Raw genomic sequence first — 14,693 nt, 5'->3', positions numbered from 1 at the left:
CTCTCTGCTCCTGGTGGGGGTGGGGGGGGCGGGTCAAGAGGAGCCCGGGGCACTTTGATTTTTTGATGTGCCTGGTATTTTTGAAAATGAGGAGATGGCAAAACAAGTTCGCAAATACCGAGGCAAGTTTTTCCATGTTTAATAAATTAATGCTTCTAAGAATACAAAAAAATACAACATAATTGTGCTGCTCACAAGATAATGATAGGATTTATTGAAATATAATAATTTATAATGCACCACAGGCCTAGCGGTCTGTTAATGAGAAACAAGTTTAGGGACACAGACGGAGGGTCTTTGATCAAGCCGGTCAGTGGATCTGCCATAATGTGAAATCCCGTTTGGATATTGTGTCAAAAGCCTAATTTGGAGACCCTGGCCAGAAGGTTCTTCTGGCCCCTTTCTGTGCTGATAGGCTGTGCTGCCACCTCTGTACGCAGTAGGCGCTCACTGTTTGCTGAATGATTGGCACACGTACAGCTTTGCAAGTTAATTATTGAAAATTCACATACAATAAGTATTCCTGAGAAACAATGAAGTCCTGAACAATGGGGCAGGAAGCCACCTCCTTCTCCAGTAACCCCAACCTGAGTCCAGCTGAAGGCTGCAGCAGGAAACCCCTCACCCCCTGTCTTTCCTACCCTTCCTCCTCAAGGGCACCAAACGCACCAATCGCCTCTCTTCTCCTCCACCCTCTTGAGGGTCCCAGGTGAAGAGAGAGAAAAGCACTCAGAAGGAGGCAAGCAGCCAAGCTGGGCTGGGAGAGGAAAGTTGTCCTGCCCCCAGACAGGCCTGAGGAATAAAAGAAACAGAGGGAGGACAAAGAAGGACTTAAAGCACCGGAGCAAGGGGGAGAGAGGCCTAAGGAAGTTTACAAAGCAATCTGTCAGAGAAGGGCTGAAAAGGGAGCCCTGCTGGGCTGAGTGGCGCAGGCGCTCTACTCACCTTAGGCCCAGTTAGAGATGTGCGTTTACGCAGCCAAAGTCGTCCCAGGAGCTTCCCAGAACACGAGCGAGGGCTCCACTGGCCGGGTTCTGGCAACCTCAAACACCTCTGCTCTAATGGGCTCAATACATCGGTTTGCTTGAACCCACCAAACTGGCCCAACTTCCAATTCCCTCTGGATTTCCGACAGAAACACTATGTGGGTGAAGGTCACCAGCACTCTGACTTCCCAGATTTTCTGAGCCGGTGAAAATATTCACAAGGCCTTTCTGGAAGTCTCCCCTGCCACCAAAGGCAGGATTAATAATAACAGCTACCATCTGAGTGTTCATTCTGTGTGGAGGGCTTTACCCCATCTCACTTAGTGCCCACCACCACCTTAGGTATGATTGCCCTGTTTTACATAAAGGGAAATGGGCCTGGAGAGACTGAATGACTATCTAGAGGATAGACAGCCTGGATTCCAACTCAGGTCTGTTTGACCTCGATGCCCACCCTCTTCGCTCTATGGATATTGTCTCTTGGGAATCCTCTACAATTCTTCTTTCTTTCTTTCTTTCTTTTTTTTTTTTTTTTTTTTTGTGGTACCCAAATAAATTTCAGATGGGGTAGGATGGTACAATTCTGAGCTATCTAAAGAATTCCTAACCTCACAGCTGGGGATGGGAAGAGCAGTGGGAGTGGGAGTCTGCCTCGTGGCTGGGTAGGGTCCTAGTTCTTTTTAGACACTTGAGTAATTTAACCATAAATAACTGGGCACTGGGAACAGGACACTCACTAATAAAAGCATAGCCTGGAGTCATGTTGGGGGGGGGGGGTAGAATTCAAGTCACTCAGTGGGTGGATGTATCTGCAAAACAAAAGAAAAGCCCCTTTCCCAGCCCAGGCAGAGAAATCTCCTGTAAAGTTAGAGACAACAGGCTTCTGGGCACGTAGCCAAGGTTCTGGGGATATTTATAACTTGAAGAGGGTGGGAGTCCCTAATAAGCTGCTATATTCTTTTTCCATCACTTCCCTCTCCAAGGCTACAGCGAGCTCAGAGCTCTTCCCCACGCAGAATGCCTGCTTTCCCCAATGTTCGGCTTCCATTGTCTAATTTTCTCATCCTGGCTGGGGAAAGGAAAGGCTGCAAGTCCTTCCGTTCGGAAGAACTCCAGTTGAATGCAGCTTAGCCGCTGCTGGTGTTTCTTGGCTAGCTGCTGTGGTCTCGGGGATCTGCCTATGAGTGTGTGGTTTCCCTAAGCTGCTTGAGAGTCTGTGAGTCTTTGGGATCCGCCTACGATCTCTGCGCTTTGCCTGCAAGTCTACGGGTTTGAGATCTACCTGCGGGTCTGAGATATCCGGGATCTGCCAGTGATTTCTAGAATCCTTCCAAACACTCGAAGTCTCAGAGAACTCTGCGGATTTGGAATCTGTTTGAGGCCTCTCAGATCTTGGAGTCGGCGATCTAGTGGATCTTCTGCGGGGCAGGCGGTAAGTCTGTTCTTTCCCAGCTTGGTTTTTCGGTTTCCCACCTTCAGCGGGTCAGGGACTACTAGCATCCTGAGGGCCCGCCCAGCTCAGGCCCTCAGAGGCCCAAGAGCCCATCCGTGCAGGAAACCGTCAGAAATCCTCTTAGTAGACAAGCCCCCAGGGATGATCAGGACGGGTTTTTTCAGCCCTGGGGCTTGACTTGCTCCTTCTTATGCGCCCTATCCTCCACCCTCGCTTTTGATTTCCCTCGGGTTTTCTCTTCTCTGCTGGACGCAGCTCAGCCCGCCCATCAAGCGGCGCCCTCTTAAGAAGGACAAGGTTGGATGCCCGTACAGGGTTAATAGCAACAGGGCCGGGACACCGCCTGGCCGAGCCGCGGACTCCACTAGCCAGCGCACTGGAGGCGCGGGGCCTCCTGGGAGTTGTAGTCTGAGTAGCCGGGTGAGAGTGCCGCAGGCACTGCTGGGAGACGTAGTGCGTGGGCGGAGCTCAAAGTTCCAGCGCGGCCGCCGACTCTCCCCTGGGGAGTGGGCGGCTGCCGCTTTTCTCTCAGGCCCCGGCTGTCAAATTAGGGCTAATCCCAGCAGAACTCAACACAAGCCAGCGCCTATATTAGGCCCGACGTCGAAGTTAAGGCCTGACTCAAGACAAGCATAAGGTCGTGAGGAGATGCAGGGCAATCCCTCTGGCTTAATCGGGCCGTGGTCTCCAAGAGACGAAAGCGGAAGATACTCCTCCCTGGCTAGGAGGACGCCCTTCCTTCTTCACCCTTTTGTTCTTTTCCCTCCTTGGTTTTTGGCCTCTGACTGGCCTTTGTACGCGGGAATGGAACTCCAACTCCCGGCAGGCCACGGGAGCAGGCGCAGGCGTGATCGAGGTGCTCAGCCACGCTACAAGAGGCGGGCCTAGTGTTCAGCATCTAATTGGCAAAGCCTTTTGCAACCTTCGCTCGCTGATTGGCTGAGATAGCTGCCGGAAAGGGCCAGCCTCGAGATGGGAGAGCGGAGGCGTTCTGTGGGCTGGGCTGAGAGCCTCCTCCCCGAGACAGCATCGACTTGACCCCCGGCCCCGGAGGGCCCGAGCTAGGGGGCTGTCTTAGTAAATTCCGGCAGTGCCTCCACCCTCCGGTGGCGGAGACACAGAGGGCGGGTCGCACTCGAGGGTCAGGAAGGAGAGTGACCCGGCCCGGGTCCCGGGCCCTCCCCACCCGCCTGGCGGCCAGAACTCCAGCCCTGGGGAGTGGGCAGGGCCTATCTTCTGTGCCTCACGCCCTGCTTTTCGCCTCCTTTAGCGCTGTCTGCTAGCTGCTTTTCCTGCTCTCTCTTCTGGGAGGCGAATCCTTGAGCCCGAGATGGCAGCCACCCTGCTCATGGCTGGGTCCCAGGTAAGCCGGGGGTGGCTTCTCGGACCCTGCCTCTGCTTACCGACCTTGTCCCGGCGTTTCTTCGCTGTGCAAATCCCTGTTGGAAATTCCCTGGGATTAGTGATTCGCTCGCTTCGGTATTCTGCCTCGAGAAACCTCAGTACCAGGCCAGTATAGCCACGAACAAGCATTTATTGAACACCTGCTGTATGCCTTTAAATCCTAGGAAGACAAAAGATGGATGGAACAGCCCCTCCCCGCCTGCTCACAATCTGTAGGGAGACAGACGCATTCGTTGAACTGTGATACAACGTGATAACAGCTTTATTTGTCGTAGAAACAAAGTGCTGTGGTGTGGGAACCAAGAAGTTGGGGTGATTAATTCTAAGGAGCCTAAGGGAGGAGTGGAGCGGAGCAGGGGGCCAGGGGACACTGAAGAACTGTCTGTACTGCAACAGGGCCTTAAAGAATTGTAAATTTTCACTAGTCTGAGACATACTACGGGGATAGAGGAACAGCGAGTAAAAGGTATGTAGGGATGTGGATGCTACGTGTGTTCTGAGAAAAGTACCGCTAGAAGATAAAGTTCTGGAGTGGACAGGACTATCTGGCCATGGGACCAGAGCAGTCAGCTGGTAAATGGATCCCTTCTCTCCCACATCTCTTTTTTTGGGCTGTTTATTTCTTCTTTGGACTCTTCAGATCAGACTTGATACCTTTTGCCTTCGCAACAGTTCTAGCCATGTCTCTAATTTCAAAAGGAGGAATTAGTATTAACCTTCTGGATACCCAGTAATGAGGAAGCATTGTGTGATTTCAGGCACCTGTGACATTTGAAGATATGGCCATGTACCTCACTCGGGAAGAATGGAGACCTCTGGATCCTACACAGAGGGACCTTTACAGGGATGTCATGCAGGAGAATTACGGAAACGTTGTCTCACTAGGTAAGTAGGGATTCTCTGCCTTTCTTCGCTCCCACGTTTTTGAGACTCAAAAATGGCTTAGCCCTTTCAACACGACCAAGTTGTGTGATTTTTAAAGCATTGAATCAGATATTGGTTTGAGTTGAGTCCTCAGGCAGATCTTGGGGTGTGGGAACGTCAAGGTCATATTGTCTAAAAGGAAAGACCGTTTCTGCCCATTTTAGAAACATTCAGATTTCTTGTGCCCTGAGTCATCTACCATTCTCCAGCCTGTTTGTACAGATCACTGACCAAACAGGTCTGACATAATGGTGCTTGCCAGGATATAAATGCCCATGTAAATGGTCGTTTTACTAGAAGATGAGGAGGGTTCTGACTCAGGTTCATGGGAGGGCAAAAGCCACATTTTTGTGTTTGTTTTGTCTTCAGAGCCTTAGCTTTGCCAGAGCTCCTTTATTTGTCTGGAGCAGGTACCTGTCTAGAGATGTTTCAGAGTTGATCGTAAATTTTGAGTGTGTCAAATGTTGTTCCAGAAAAATCCTGAACTCAACGAGATCACAAATTCTATTAGGAAGAGAAGTAATTGTTTTGATGGTTTGTAAACCTGTCTTCTCTTAGCTATCCTTTGGTCTGGGCGTAACTAGAATAAACAGTATATTCTTGAGCTGAACAGTCTTTTGGCTCACTTTGCCTCCTAGTAAGACTTGATAGAACTTAGCAATCATATATGGTTCACTAGGTCATCTGCCCTTCATTAGGACTAATTCTTATTTTGAAATCTTTATTTCTATAGCCTTTTCCAGGACAAAAGGCAAATAGGAGGGGTTTCCTTTTTACCTTGGGCTCTCCCTGATGTTCCAAGATTCTTGGATCTTTTCTTTAGAAAAGCAACTAAAATTTATTTACCTAGATGTAGTGGAGTCTCTCATCCAAATGTTCATCTTAATCCAACAAAAGCAAGCAGTGAGAGTCTTAAAGAAATGTGAATTTGTATGGCTCTGCCAGCCCAAGGAGTACTTGTTAGAAGGACGGAAGCATGGAAGGACACACACACACACACACACACACAGAAAAATAAGTTCTTTTCTCAAATAAGTTTGATACTGGTAAATACCAGTATTATTGGTAAATAATATCTACAGGGCACCTGGGTGGCTCAGTCAGTTGAGTGTCCAGCTTCGGCTCAGCTCATGATCTCATGGTTCGCTCGTTTGAGCCCCACATCAGGCTGTCTGCTGACAGCACAGAGTCTGCTTCAGATCCTCTGTCTCCCTCTCTCTCTGCTCCTTGCCCACTCATGCATGTGCCCTCTTTTTCTCTCTCTCTGAAAAATTAAAAAAAATTTAGTAAATAATTAAAATTTACAAGGCTTCTTAACCTCAGTACTCTTCAGAACCTTTAATGTGTTACATGGCGTGCCCATTTCTAAGAAGAGATGTTGAATGCACCATTTACCAAAGTAGTTTATCCATAGACCCTTTTCTCCCAGCATACATAGTAACCTCTAGGTTGATGAGTGTGCTAAGTAACACAACTTGGAAAAACAGTGTCTGGTAGAAAGTTGCTTATAGATAGTGGTTGTATATTTTCTTTTTCATTTTCATTTGAAGGCTGTGTTTAGTTAATGTCAGGGATGTTCTGAGCCAGGCATCATTTGTGCATTCTCCAACCTTCCCTCCTCTATTCACATCTAAAGGCCGCTTGGGGTGCCTGGGTGGCTCAGTCGGTTGAGCGTCAAACTTTGGCTCAGGTCATGATCTCTTGGTCTGTGAGTTCGAACCCCGCATTGGGCTCTGTGCTGACAGCTCAGAGCCTGGAGCCGGCTTCGGATGCTGTCTCTCTCTCTCTGTGCCCCTCCCCCTCTCATGCTCTGTCTGTCTGTCTGTCTGTCTCTCTCTCTCTCTGTCAAAAATAAATAAAAATTAAAAAAAAAATTTTTAAAGGCCACTGGAAGGAAGCAAGTAACATTTGGCAGTCACTTTTCCTGTCAACTAAGACTTGATATAGCTAGACAAAAATGTTTTTTCCATCCTAACCCAGTAGATTCAGAGTAAATATCATCTAATGATAATGATGAAGGCTTGGAAAGTTTAAGAACGTGCACACAATGCGATCACATGTAAAACATCTAGGTTCTTGGCTTCTAGGCATTCTAATATACAGTCTTTTATGTTTTCTGTTCTGGTTCTTTGAAAACACCAGGAGCATATACAATTTTCATAAAGAACCATTAACGGTAATGGTTCAGAGCATGAACTGTTATCAGACAAACCTGGATTTGAATCTTAGTCCCACCACTTACTACTCTGTGAACTTTTTGCAAGTCACTTCTTGGGGTCTAGAATTTACTATCCATAGGGTAGAAATCTCTCAGGGTGCCTGACTCTCAGGGTGATTGAAGTAATTTGGGGAAAGAACTTAGCACAATGCCTGGTACACAGGAGACAAATTTTGTGTATTTGCCGGGATTATTATTATTATTATTTACCCTTTATTACAGATTTTGAGATCAGGAGTGAGAATGAAGTGAATCCAAAGCAAGAGATTAGTGAAGATGTGGAATTTGGCACTGCATCTGAAAGACCTGTGGGGAACGCTGAGGAAAATCCTGAAAATGAAGAAGCCTTTGAAAGCAGGGAGAGACCCGAAAGACAGTGGGGAGATTTAACAGCAGAAGAGTGGGTAAGCTATCCTCTTCAACAAGTCACTGACCTGCTCGTTCACAAAGAAGTCCACACGGGCATCCGGTATCATATATGTTCTCATTGTGGAAAGGCCTTCAGTCAGATCTCAGACCTTAATCGACATCAGAAAACCCACACTGGAGACAGACCCTATAAGTGCTACGAATGTGGAAAGGGCTTCAGTCGGAGCTCACACCTTATTCAGCATCAAAGAACACACACCGGGGAAAGGCCTTATGACTGTAATGAGTGTGGGAAAAGTTTTGGAAGAAGCTCTCACCTCATTCAGCACCAGACAATCCACACTGGAGAAAAACCCCACAAATGTAACGAGTGTGGGAAGAGTTTCTGCCGGCTGTCTCACCTCATCCAGCACCAAAGGACCCATAGCGGGGAAAAGCCCTATGAGTGTGAGGAGTGTGGGAAAAGCTTCAGCCGGAGCTCTCACCTAGCTCAGCACCAGAGGACCCACACAGGTGAGAAGCCTTACGAGTGTAATGAATGTGGCCGAGGCTTCAGTGAGAGATCTGATCTCATCAAACACTATCGGGTGCACACGGGGGAGAGGCCCTACAAGTGTGATGAGTGTGGGAAGAATTTCAGTCAGAACTCCGACCTGGTGCGCCATCGCAGAGCCCACACGGGAGAAAAGCCGTACCACTGTAACGAATGTGGGGAGAATTTCAGCCGCATCTCGCACTTGGTTCAGCACCAGAGAACGCACACAGGGGAGAAGCCGTACGAATGTAACGCTTGTGGGAAAAGCTTCAGCCGGAGCTCTCACCTCATCACACACCAGAAAATTCACACCGGAGAGAAGCCCTACGAGTGCAATGAGTGTTGGCGAAGCTTCGGAGAAAGGTCAGATCTCATTAAACACCAGAGAACCCACACCGGAGAGAAGCCCTATGAGTGTGTACAGTGTGGAAAAGGTTTCACTCAGAGCTCCAACCTCATCACCCATCAAAGAGTTCACACGGGAGAGAAGCCTTACGAATGTACTGAGTGCGAGAAGAGTTTCAGCCGGAGCTCGGCACTTATTAAACATAAGAGGGTACATACTGACTAAGTCCTGTAATTACAAGAAATGATTCACTTGAAGGTACAATTTTATGTGATAGCAAAGAGCTCTCTCAAGACGGAGCTGCTTTTACCGTAGTGAAGTTCCTTGCCGGCCATCGTTTGAAACATCAAAGAAGATAAGCCATTTGAAATTCTGACCCACAACTTTGGGAACGTTCCCCCCTTCTCCCAAGGAGTGATTTTTTTTTTTATTCACTGAATATTAATGAAGTACTTCATCAGAATCAGCTCCACAAGTAACTGGGAATCTGAAGACCAGGGGATGCATGCTGGTAAATCCTCAGGATTGGAAATGGAGTCAATCTTTAAAAGTTATCTCTCTCATCCGTGGCCCAAAGAACTATGCTAGGGGAAATGTTGGACTGTAATAGGGTGGTCACAGCTGCTTCGGAAAAAGACAACCAGAGACTGCCTGAATTGCCACACCTGTTCACTCTCCATAATTGTTGGGCACGCACATCTTCCCCTTTGAAAGGCGTTTTCCTTGAGTTGCGTATGCATTTGTATCTTTCCATCTTCCTGAGAGCAGGATTCTGCACGATGAAGGCAATGATCGTAACTGTTTCCCTCATTGTTCCTAATTGCCTTTACTCAAGCTTGCATCTTTGCAAAAGCTAACTACAGATGCAGATTAAAAGGAAACATGAGACACAGGTTTGGGGACCAAGGACTCATCAATGGTGGTGACTTTAGCAAGAGCTGGTTACTGTTGTTATTGCCACTAATCAAAATGTATTCCTTTTCTTTGGGGGATCACTGTAGGGGACAATGTAGGGAGGGTATCTTCAAGGAAAGATAGGACCATACTGGCGGTGGAGTATAAGGAACAAGTGGAATTGGCCACTCCCGGGAAGGAAACACAGAGTTCCTCCCCGAGGACCACCACCATTCCTTTCTGTGTTCTTCCCCTTCTGCCTTGAGAGATCAATTCTACTGCTAACTCTAGGATTTGATAAGGGCCACATCCCAGTGTTTCTCTTGGCTTGCATAAGGGCATGTGTATGTACAGTAAAACGTGTATTCCTGTAATTTTTCCAGTAGCGGAAACTGAATTCACACAGAATTAGCATGTTCCTGGGTGATGTTGATCATGTGACAGAACTACAGACAACTCCAGTGTGAGAAATGTCCTTTCGTTTTCTTTTTTTTTTATATAAAGGAAAAATGTTAAACACTAGTGCTCTAGTGTGCACGCTCCTTTAAGATCTGTCTTTGTACAGAACTAAGCACTTGTTTATGTGTATCAGTCAATTGTGGGAGATAATAACTGGACAGATAGGTTGAGTGTCCTGTTCTCAGACTGAATACTCTTCTCTTTGGCCTACTCACAAGGAATGAATAAACCCAGATAGGAATGTGTTTCTATCCTGTCAGTCTACAGATACATGTGGTTAAGATGAAAGTTGACCCAAATTAAACCTGTTAGCGTCAGTTCTCCTAATCTCAGCCCACATAGGAGTTAAGAAATACCCCAGGCATTGGTGCTTATCCAGGCATTTGGGGGTGGAAGTGTGAGGGGGAGTGGACTAAGGAATAGATCTTTTTCGAGAGTGCCCCAAGCTATTTCTACTGTGCTTTATTGTGAATGCTGTAACATTTGAAAAATATTTCGCCATAGCTCTTTGGGACTTGGTGTGTTAAAGGAGCCAGAGGTCTCTCTCGGGTAGTATACTACGTCGAGTCATTAGGAGCCACAACTGTGTGGGACTGCATCCTTTGCAGGGACACAACCTTGAAAGGAACAAAATGAAACACCACTCCATCAAGGAGGTTTCTTCATGTTGCCACTCCTGTTTAAATACAAACTCAACTCGGGCAGGGAGCATGTTTTGTGTCCTGTACAAAATCTAGCCGATCGTGGGTATCCATATTTTAATTGTTGAATGACTCACATGTTCTTGATGACTGAACTCGAATATGTCCTTTCCTGTATCAGTGTTGCTAATGGTTTTAACAAATATCAGAGTTCTCCTGTTGTTTCTGTGAGGCACTCTGGGCATCAGCTTTGGAGTGGCCACAGAAGACAGCATCCTCATGACCCAAGGGTATTTCACTCCCTCTTTCTTCCCTACTCTCCTGCCCCATCCCAACCTGTTCCTGCTGGTGCTTTTGGCTTCTTAGAGGTGAGTGGCTCAAGAAGAGGCTTCTTGGTGCCCCAGCCATCTCTCCATACATGTACACTCCAGCTGGGAAGCTCAAAGGGCAAGGGCCAGACCAGCTGTCTCCTGTCTTTCTGCCAACCGCTGCCCATTTGCCGTGTTGAACTTTTGTGTAGAACTTCTGCATCAGACTCTCTTTGCTAATGCTTTCTGCATGTTTCCTGCTCCCAAGTCTCTGGCCGCTTCTGCACATACCCTGAACACTTTGTGCCTGTTTTCTATGGTTGTGGAGAGTGAGTGAACAAGTAAGTATGTAGAGCAGTTTTTCGTAGGGTATTGGTCGCAGTTATGCTAGTGTCTATCTACATCTGTATTCTAACAATATTCTATAATTAAAAGTATACTTTTTAAAAATCAAAACGCTGAGAATTATTTTAGTAATCCAGCACCGATTCATAAACTGGTTTCTCGTCAGATTCACTAAGAGTGGACACAATTGTCTTTACATTGATGCATTTGTACGGATGTTCTGGTAGAAATTTGGGCGCACATTATTTTCACACACTGGTGGGCCCTCTGGATATTGCCATTATTGTAGGAAGATGCAAAAATCTGGAGAGTTTCCTGTGAAGATTGGGTTGGAGGCAAAGCAGCGTGGAAGCATTTGGTATGAGTGTCTCGTTAACTTTGGAGAAGGTGAAACACAAACACGTCCAAAAGCAAAAATGAAAGGAGGCCTTGTTGCTTTAAGGAGATATTTTTGGATATCTGTTAAGAACACTAAAACAATTTCTTCTGAACTAGTATTGGAATCCCAGAACAGATCCCTCTTAGAAATAGTCAAAGGCTCTCTATTCATGACACAGTTTGCCTAAGGCAGTGATTATATATTACTAAGGTGTGGCCACAATTTTCAAATTACTTACAAGTAATTTTCTCTTATGAAACCTTTCTTTAAATGGCGGGCCAGTCTAGGCAGAGGTAGGGAGTCGAAGTGCTTTAAATTGGGGAAAACGACAAAGATGAAAGAAAAACTTCAATTAAACCTATACCCAAGACTTGGAAAGAAAAGAGATTTTATTAAAACATCGTTTAAAGCTCTCTTTTTCCTTGCTACATGTTCAACAATTTTTATTTCTGGGAGGAAACGTTAAAGGAAAATGCTGGCTCACCTGGAGCCCCCCTCTAAGGGTATTTGATATGTTAATATTTTGCCATTATTATAATGGAAGCAGATTTCCTTCTGTGTGAGCTGTTCTCTAAAAGGCCAGGTTAGGGCTTTGCTTCCAGGCCGTTAGGACACCAATGAAGGCACTGAAATGATAATTTGTTAAGTGGTTCCCTACTGTTTCAAAAGTTAGTATTGTTTGAAAAGGAGTTCCTATGCCCTGGGAGGAATGGACTTTTTGAAGCATTGGTTAGATACCCGTCTCTAGTGGCGTAGCCTGGGCCCTGTGTATCTGTAGGAGACTTCAAGATAAAAGGGCATTAGTGAAACACAACTGAGGAGGAAAACTAATAGAAGAAAATTACCTTGTCGTGGCCTAAAATTGTTTCATAGTTAATCCCATTTTTTAAATATTTTATTTATTTTTTAATGAGTTTTCCATGTCTTTTTTTTTAAATTTTTTAATGTCTATTTACTTTTGAGAGGCGGGGAGAGACAGAGACAAGCAGGGGAGGGGCAGAGTGAGAGGGAGACACAGAATCTGAAGCAGGCTCCAGGCCCTGAGCTGTCAGCAGAGCCCGATGCGGGGCTCGAACTCATGGACTGTGAGATCATGACTTGAGCTGAAGTCGGACGCTCAACCAACTGAACCACCCGGGCACCCCAAGATTTTATTTTTAAGTAATCTCTACACCTAACATGGGGCTCAAACTTCAATCCCAAGATCAAGAGTCGCATGCTCTTCCGACTGAGCCACTCAGGCGCCTCAAGCTAATCTCCTTTTTTTAATGTTTTCCTAAATGCTTTGTGTTCAAAGTTTTAATCATTTTCAGCTTCTCCAAAGGTGGTTTTGTTTTTCCTTCAGAGAGAGACTGAGGCTGATGACCTCAAAATCCCACTCTGAATTTCACAACAGCCCCTGCGCCTAACTGATTTATGGACATCCCCGTTTGGAAATTACCAGGCACCTTAAAATCAACCCCAAACTGACCTTACCGCTTTCTTCCACCCCCCAGCTGCTTTCTCCTGTATTTAACTCAGCCATTGCCTAGTTACACAAGCTGGAAACTTGGATATCACACTCAACAGCTCCTGTTCCTTTCGGCCCCTTCCCCAAAACAATAAATATTAGTTGAATAGTCATCCAGCCATGACCAACCTTGCTCTTTCTACTTGCTTTCTCTCCACTTACCATGCAACCTTAGGCAAGTTCATTAATTTTCTGTTCCTTGGATTTCCCATCCATAAAATGGGGGTAATTATATCTACCTCCTAGAGTTGCAAAGATTTAAGTGAGATAATGGGGTTTGAAATATCAGCTGCAGTTATTCAGACCATCACCAGGCCACATCCTGCTGACTTTTTAAAAAGTTTTTTAATTTTATTTTTAAGTAATCCTACACCCAATGTGGGTTCAAACTCACAACCCTGAGATTAAGAGCCACACGCTCCTCTGACTGACCAGCCAGGTGTCCCCACCCACATCTTGTTTACTGAAACCACCTCCTAATGAGTCTCTTTCTCTCTCTCTCTCTCTCTCTCTCTGTCTTTACAGTTCATCCATTTGTTTTTGAGAGAGGGAGCATGCGTGAGTAAGGGAGGGGTGGAGACGGAGAGAAAGAGAATCCCAAGTAGGCTCTGCACTGTCCGTATGGAGCCTGATGCAGGGCTCAAACCCATGAACCATGAGATCATGACCCGAGCTGAAATCGAGAGCCAGCCGCTCAACCGACTGAGCCACCCAGGCATCCCATGCATCTCTTTTCCATTTGCAATCCCCTCTGGTCTATTCTGCCTAGCTGGAGCTAGATCTTTCTAAAGGGCAAATCCTTTCTTTGCCACTGTTCTGTGTAAAATCTTCTCATGCTTCCCATCGCCCGTTGCGTATGGTGAAACTCTTTTGGTGTAATTTTTGAGGAGGTCATCCGTGCCCTGGCCTCTGCCACCCTCCACTGCCCTCAGCTTCAGTTCTCTGTGCTATCAACGCTACAAGCCGAATCTCTTTCTCTCCACTCCTGGCCAACTCCTTGTCCTTCAAGTCTCATTCCTAACTTGTTCTAAGAACCCTTTCCTGATCCCACAAGATGAACAGGTGTCCCGTTTCTGTGTTCCATGAGTTTGTGCCAAAGCACTTTATCCCTGCTTCATAACTGCCTGCTTACTTTTTCATCTCCTCCATTAGACTTTGGTACCCTTGAAGAAGTCATTGTGTCTTGCTCACTATTGTATTAGCAAATGTTTGACTTAAGATATAGAGTAGGCAGGCAACAGATATTTGTTGGATAAGAGAGAGGACATTATGTGTAAACTTCATTCCCCTCAGCAGAGCTGGTGACTTCAGTTCCAATTTGTCACCACACAAGCTACTCACCAAAGAACGTTAGAAGTTCTGTTATTGGATATCTGGTGGGGCCTTATGCAAGATGAAGAAGGCTCCCAGAGCCAATATGACCTATCAAAGACACCTCCCAGCCTGTCCCCCAGATAAAGCTGGGATAATAAAGGCAGCCACCCCTGGTGGTTCCTGTATTTGATGGGTCATTGTCATCTTCTCTCTAGGAATAGATTCTTTATGGCAACTTTGGAGCTGTGTTGCAAGGTAGGCTGTCAACACAGGAAACTTGGGCAGGATTTTAAGCTCCCTGTTCTAAGTTTGGTATTTGATCAGCCTCTGAATTCTTCAAGCAGAGCACATAAACAAATAAGTGGTGGGTAATCTTTTGCAGGAAGAATCCAGATTCCTATGAGAATCTAATGAAAAGTTTCGGATCATTTGCTTTTATTGAGTTTTCAGAATTCTTTATATGTTTCGGACACAAGTCCTTTATCATACATATGACTTACAAGTATTTCTCCCAGTCTTTGGCCTTGCCTTTCATGCTCTTAATAGTGTCTTTCAAAGAACCAAAGTTTTAAATTTTGATCACCTGCAGTTTTCTGATAGGATTTTTA

General features: G+C 46.0%; 1 protein-coding gene across 2 annotated transcripts; it reads left to right on the top strand.

Annotated features, from left to right (window-relative positions):
* The first annotated feature begins 1,929 nt into the window (after nucleotides 1-1,929).
* Nucleotides 1,930-10,993, top strand: ZNF436 (zinc finger protein 436). 2 transcript variants are annotated; one of them, XM_043574077.1, is made up of 4 exons: nucleotides 1,930-2,418; nucleotides 3,710-3,802; nucleotides 4,602-4,728; nucleotides 7,208-10,993. In XM_043574077.1, the coding sequence occupies exons 2-4, from the start codon at nucleotides 3,770-3,772 to the stop codon at nucleotides 8,458-8,460; spliced, it is 1,413 nt and encodes a 470-aa protein (XP_043430012.1). In that variant the 5' UTR covers nucleotides 1,930-2,418; nucleotides 3,710-3,769; the 3' UTR covers nucleotides 8,461-10,993. The 2 variants fall into 2 exon arrangements, with proteins under 2 accessions (XP_043430012.1, XP_043430013.1); XM_043574078.1 differs by lacking the exon at nucleotides 3,710-3,802.
* The last annotated feature ends 3,700 nt before the right edge of the window (nucleotides 10,994-14,693 follow it).

The sequence above is a fragment of the Prionailurus bengalensis genome, chromosome C1 (assembly GCF_016509475.1).
Source record: "Prionailurus bengalensis isolate Pbe53 chromosome C1, Fcat_Pben_1.1_paternal_pri, whole genome shotgun sequence".
Lineage (NCBI taxonomy): Eukaryota > Metazoa > Chordata > Mammalia > Carnivora > Felidae > Prionailurus > Prionailurus bengalensis.
Note: the sequence above shows the minus strand (reverse complement) of the source record. Positions and strands in the feature narration are given on the sequence as shown.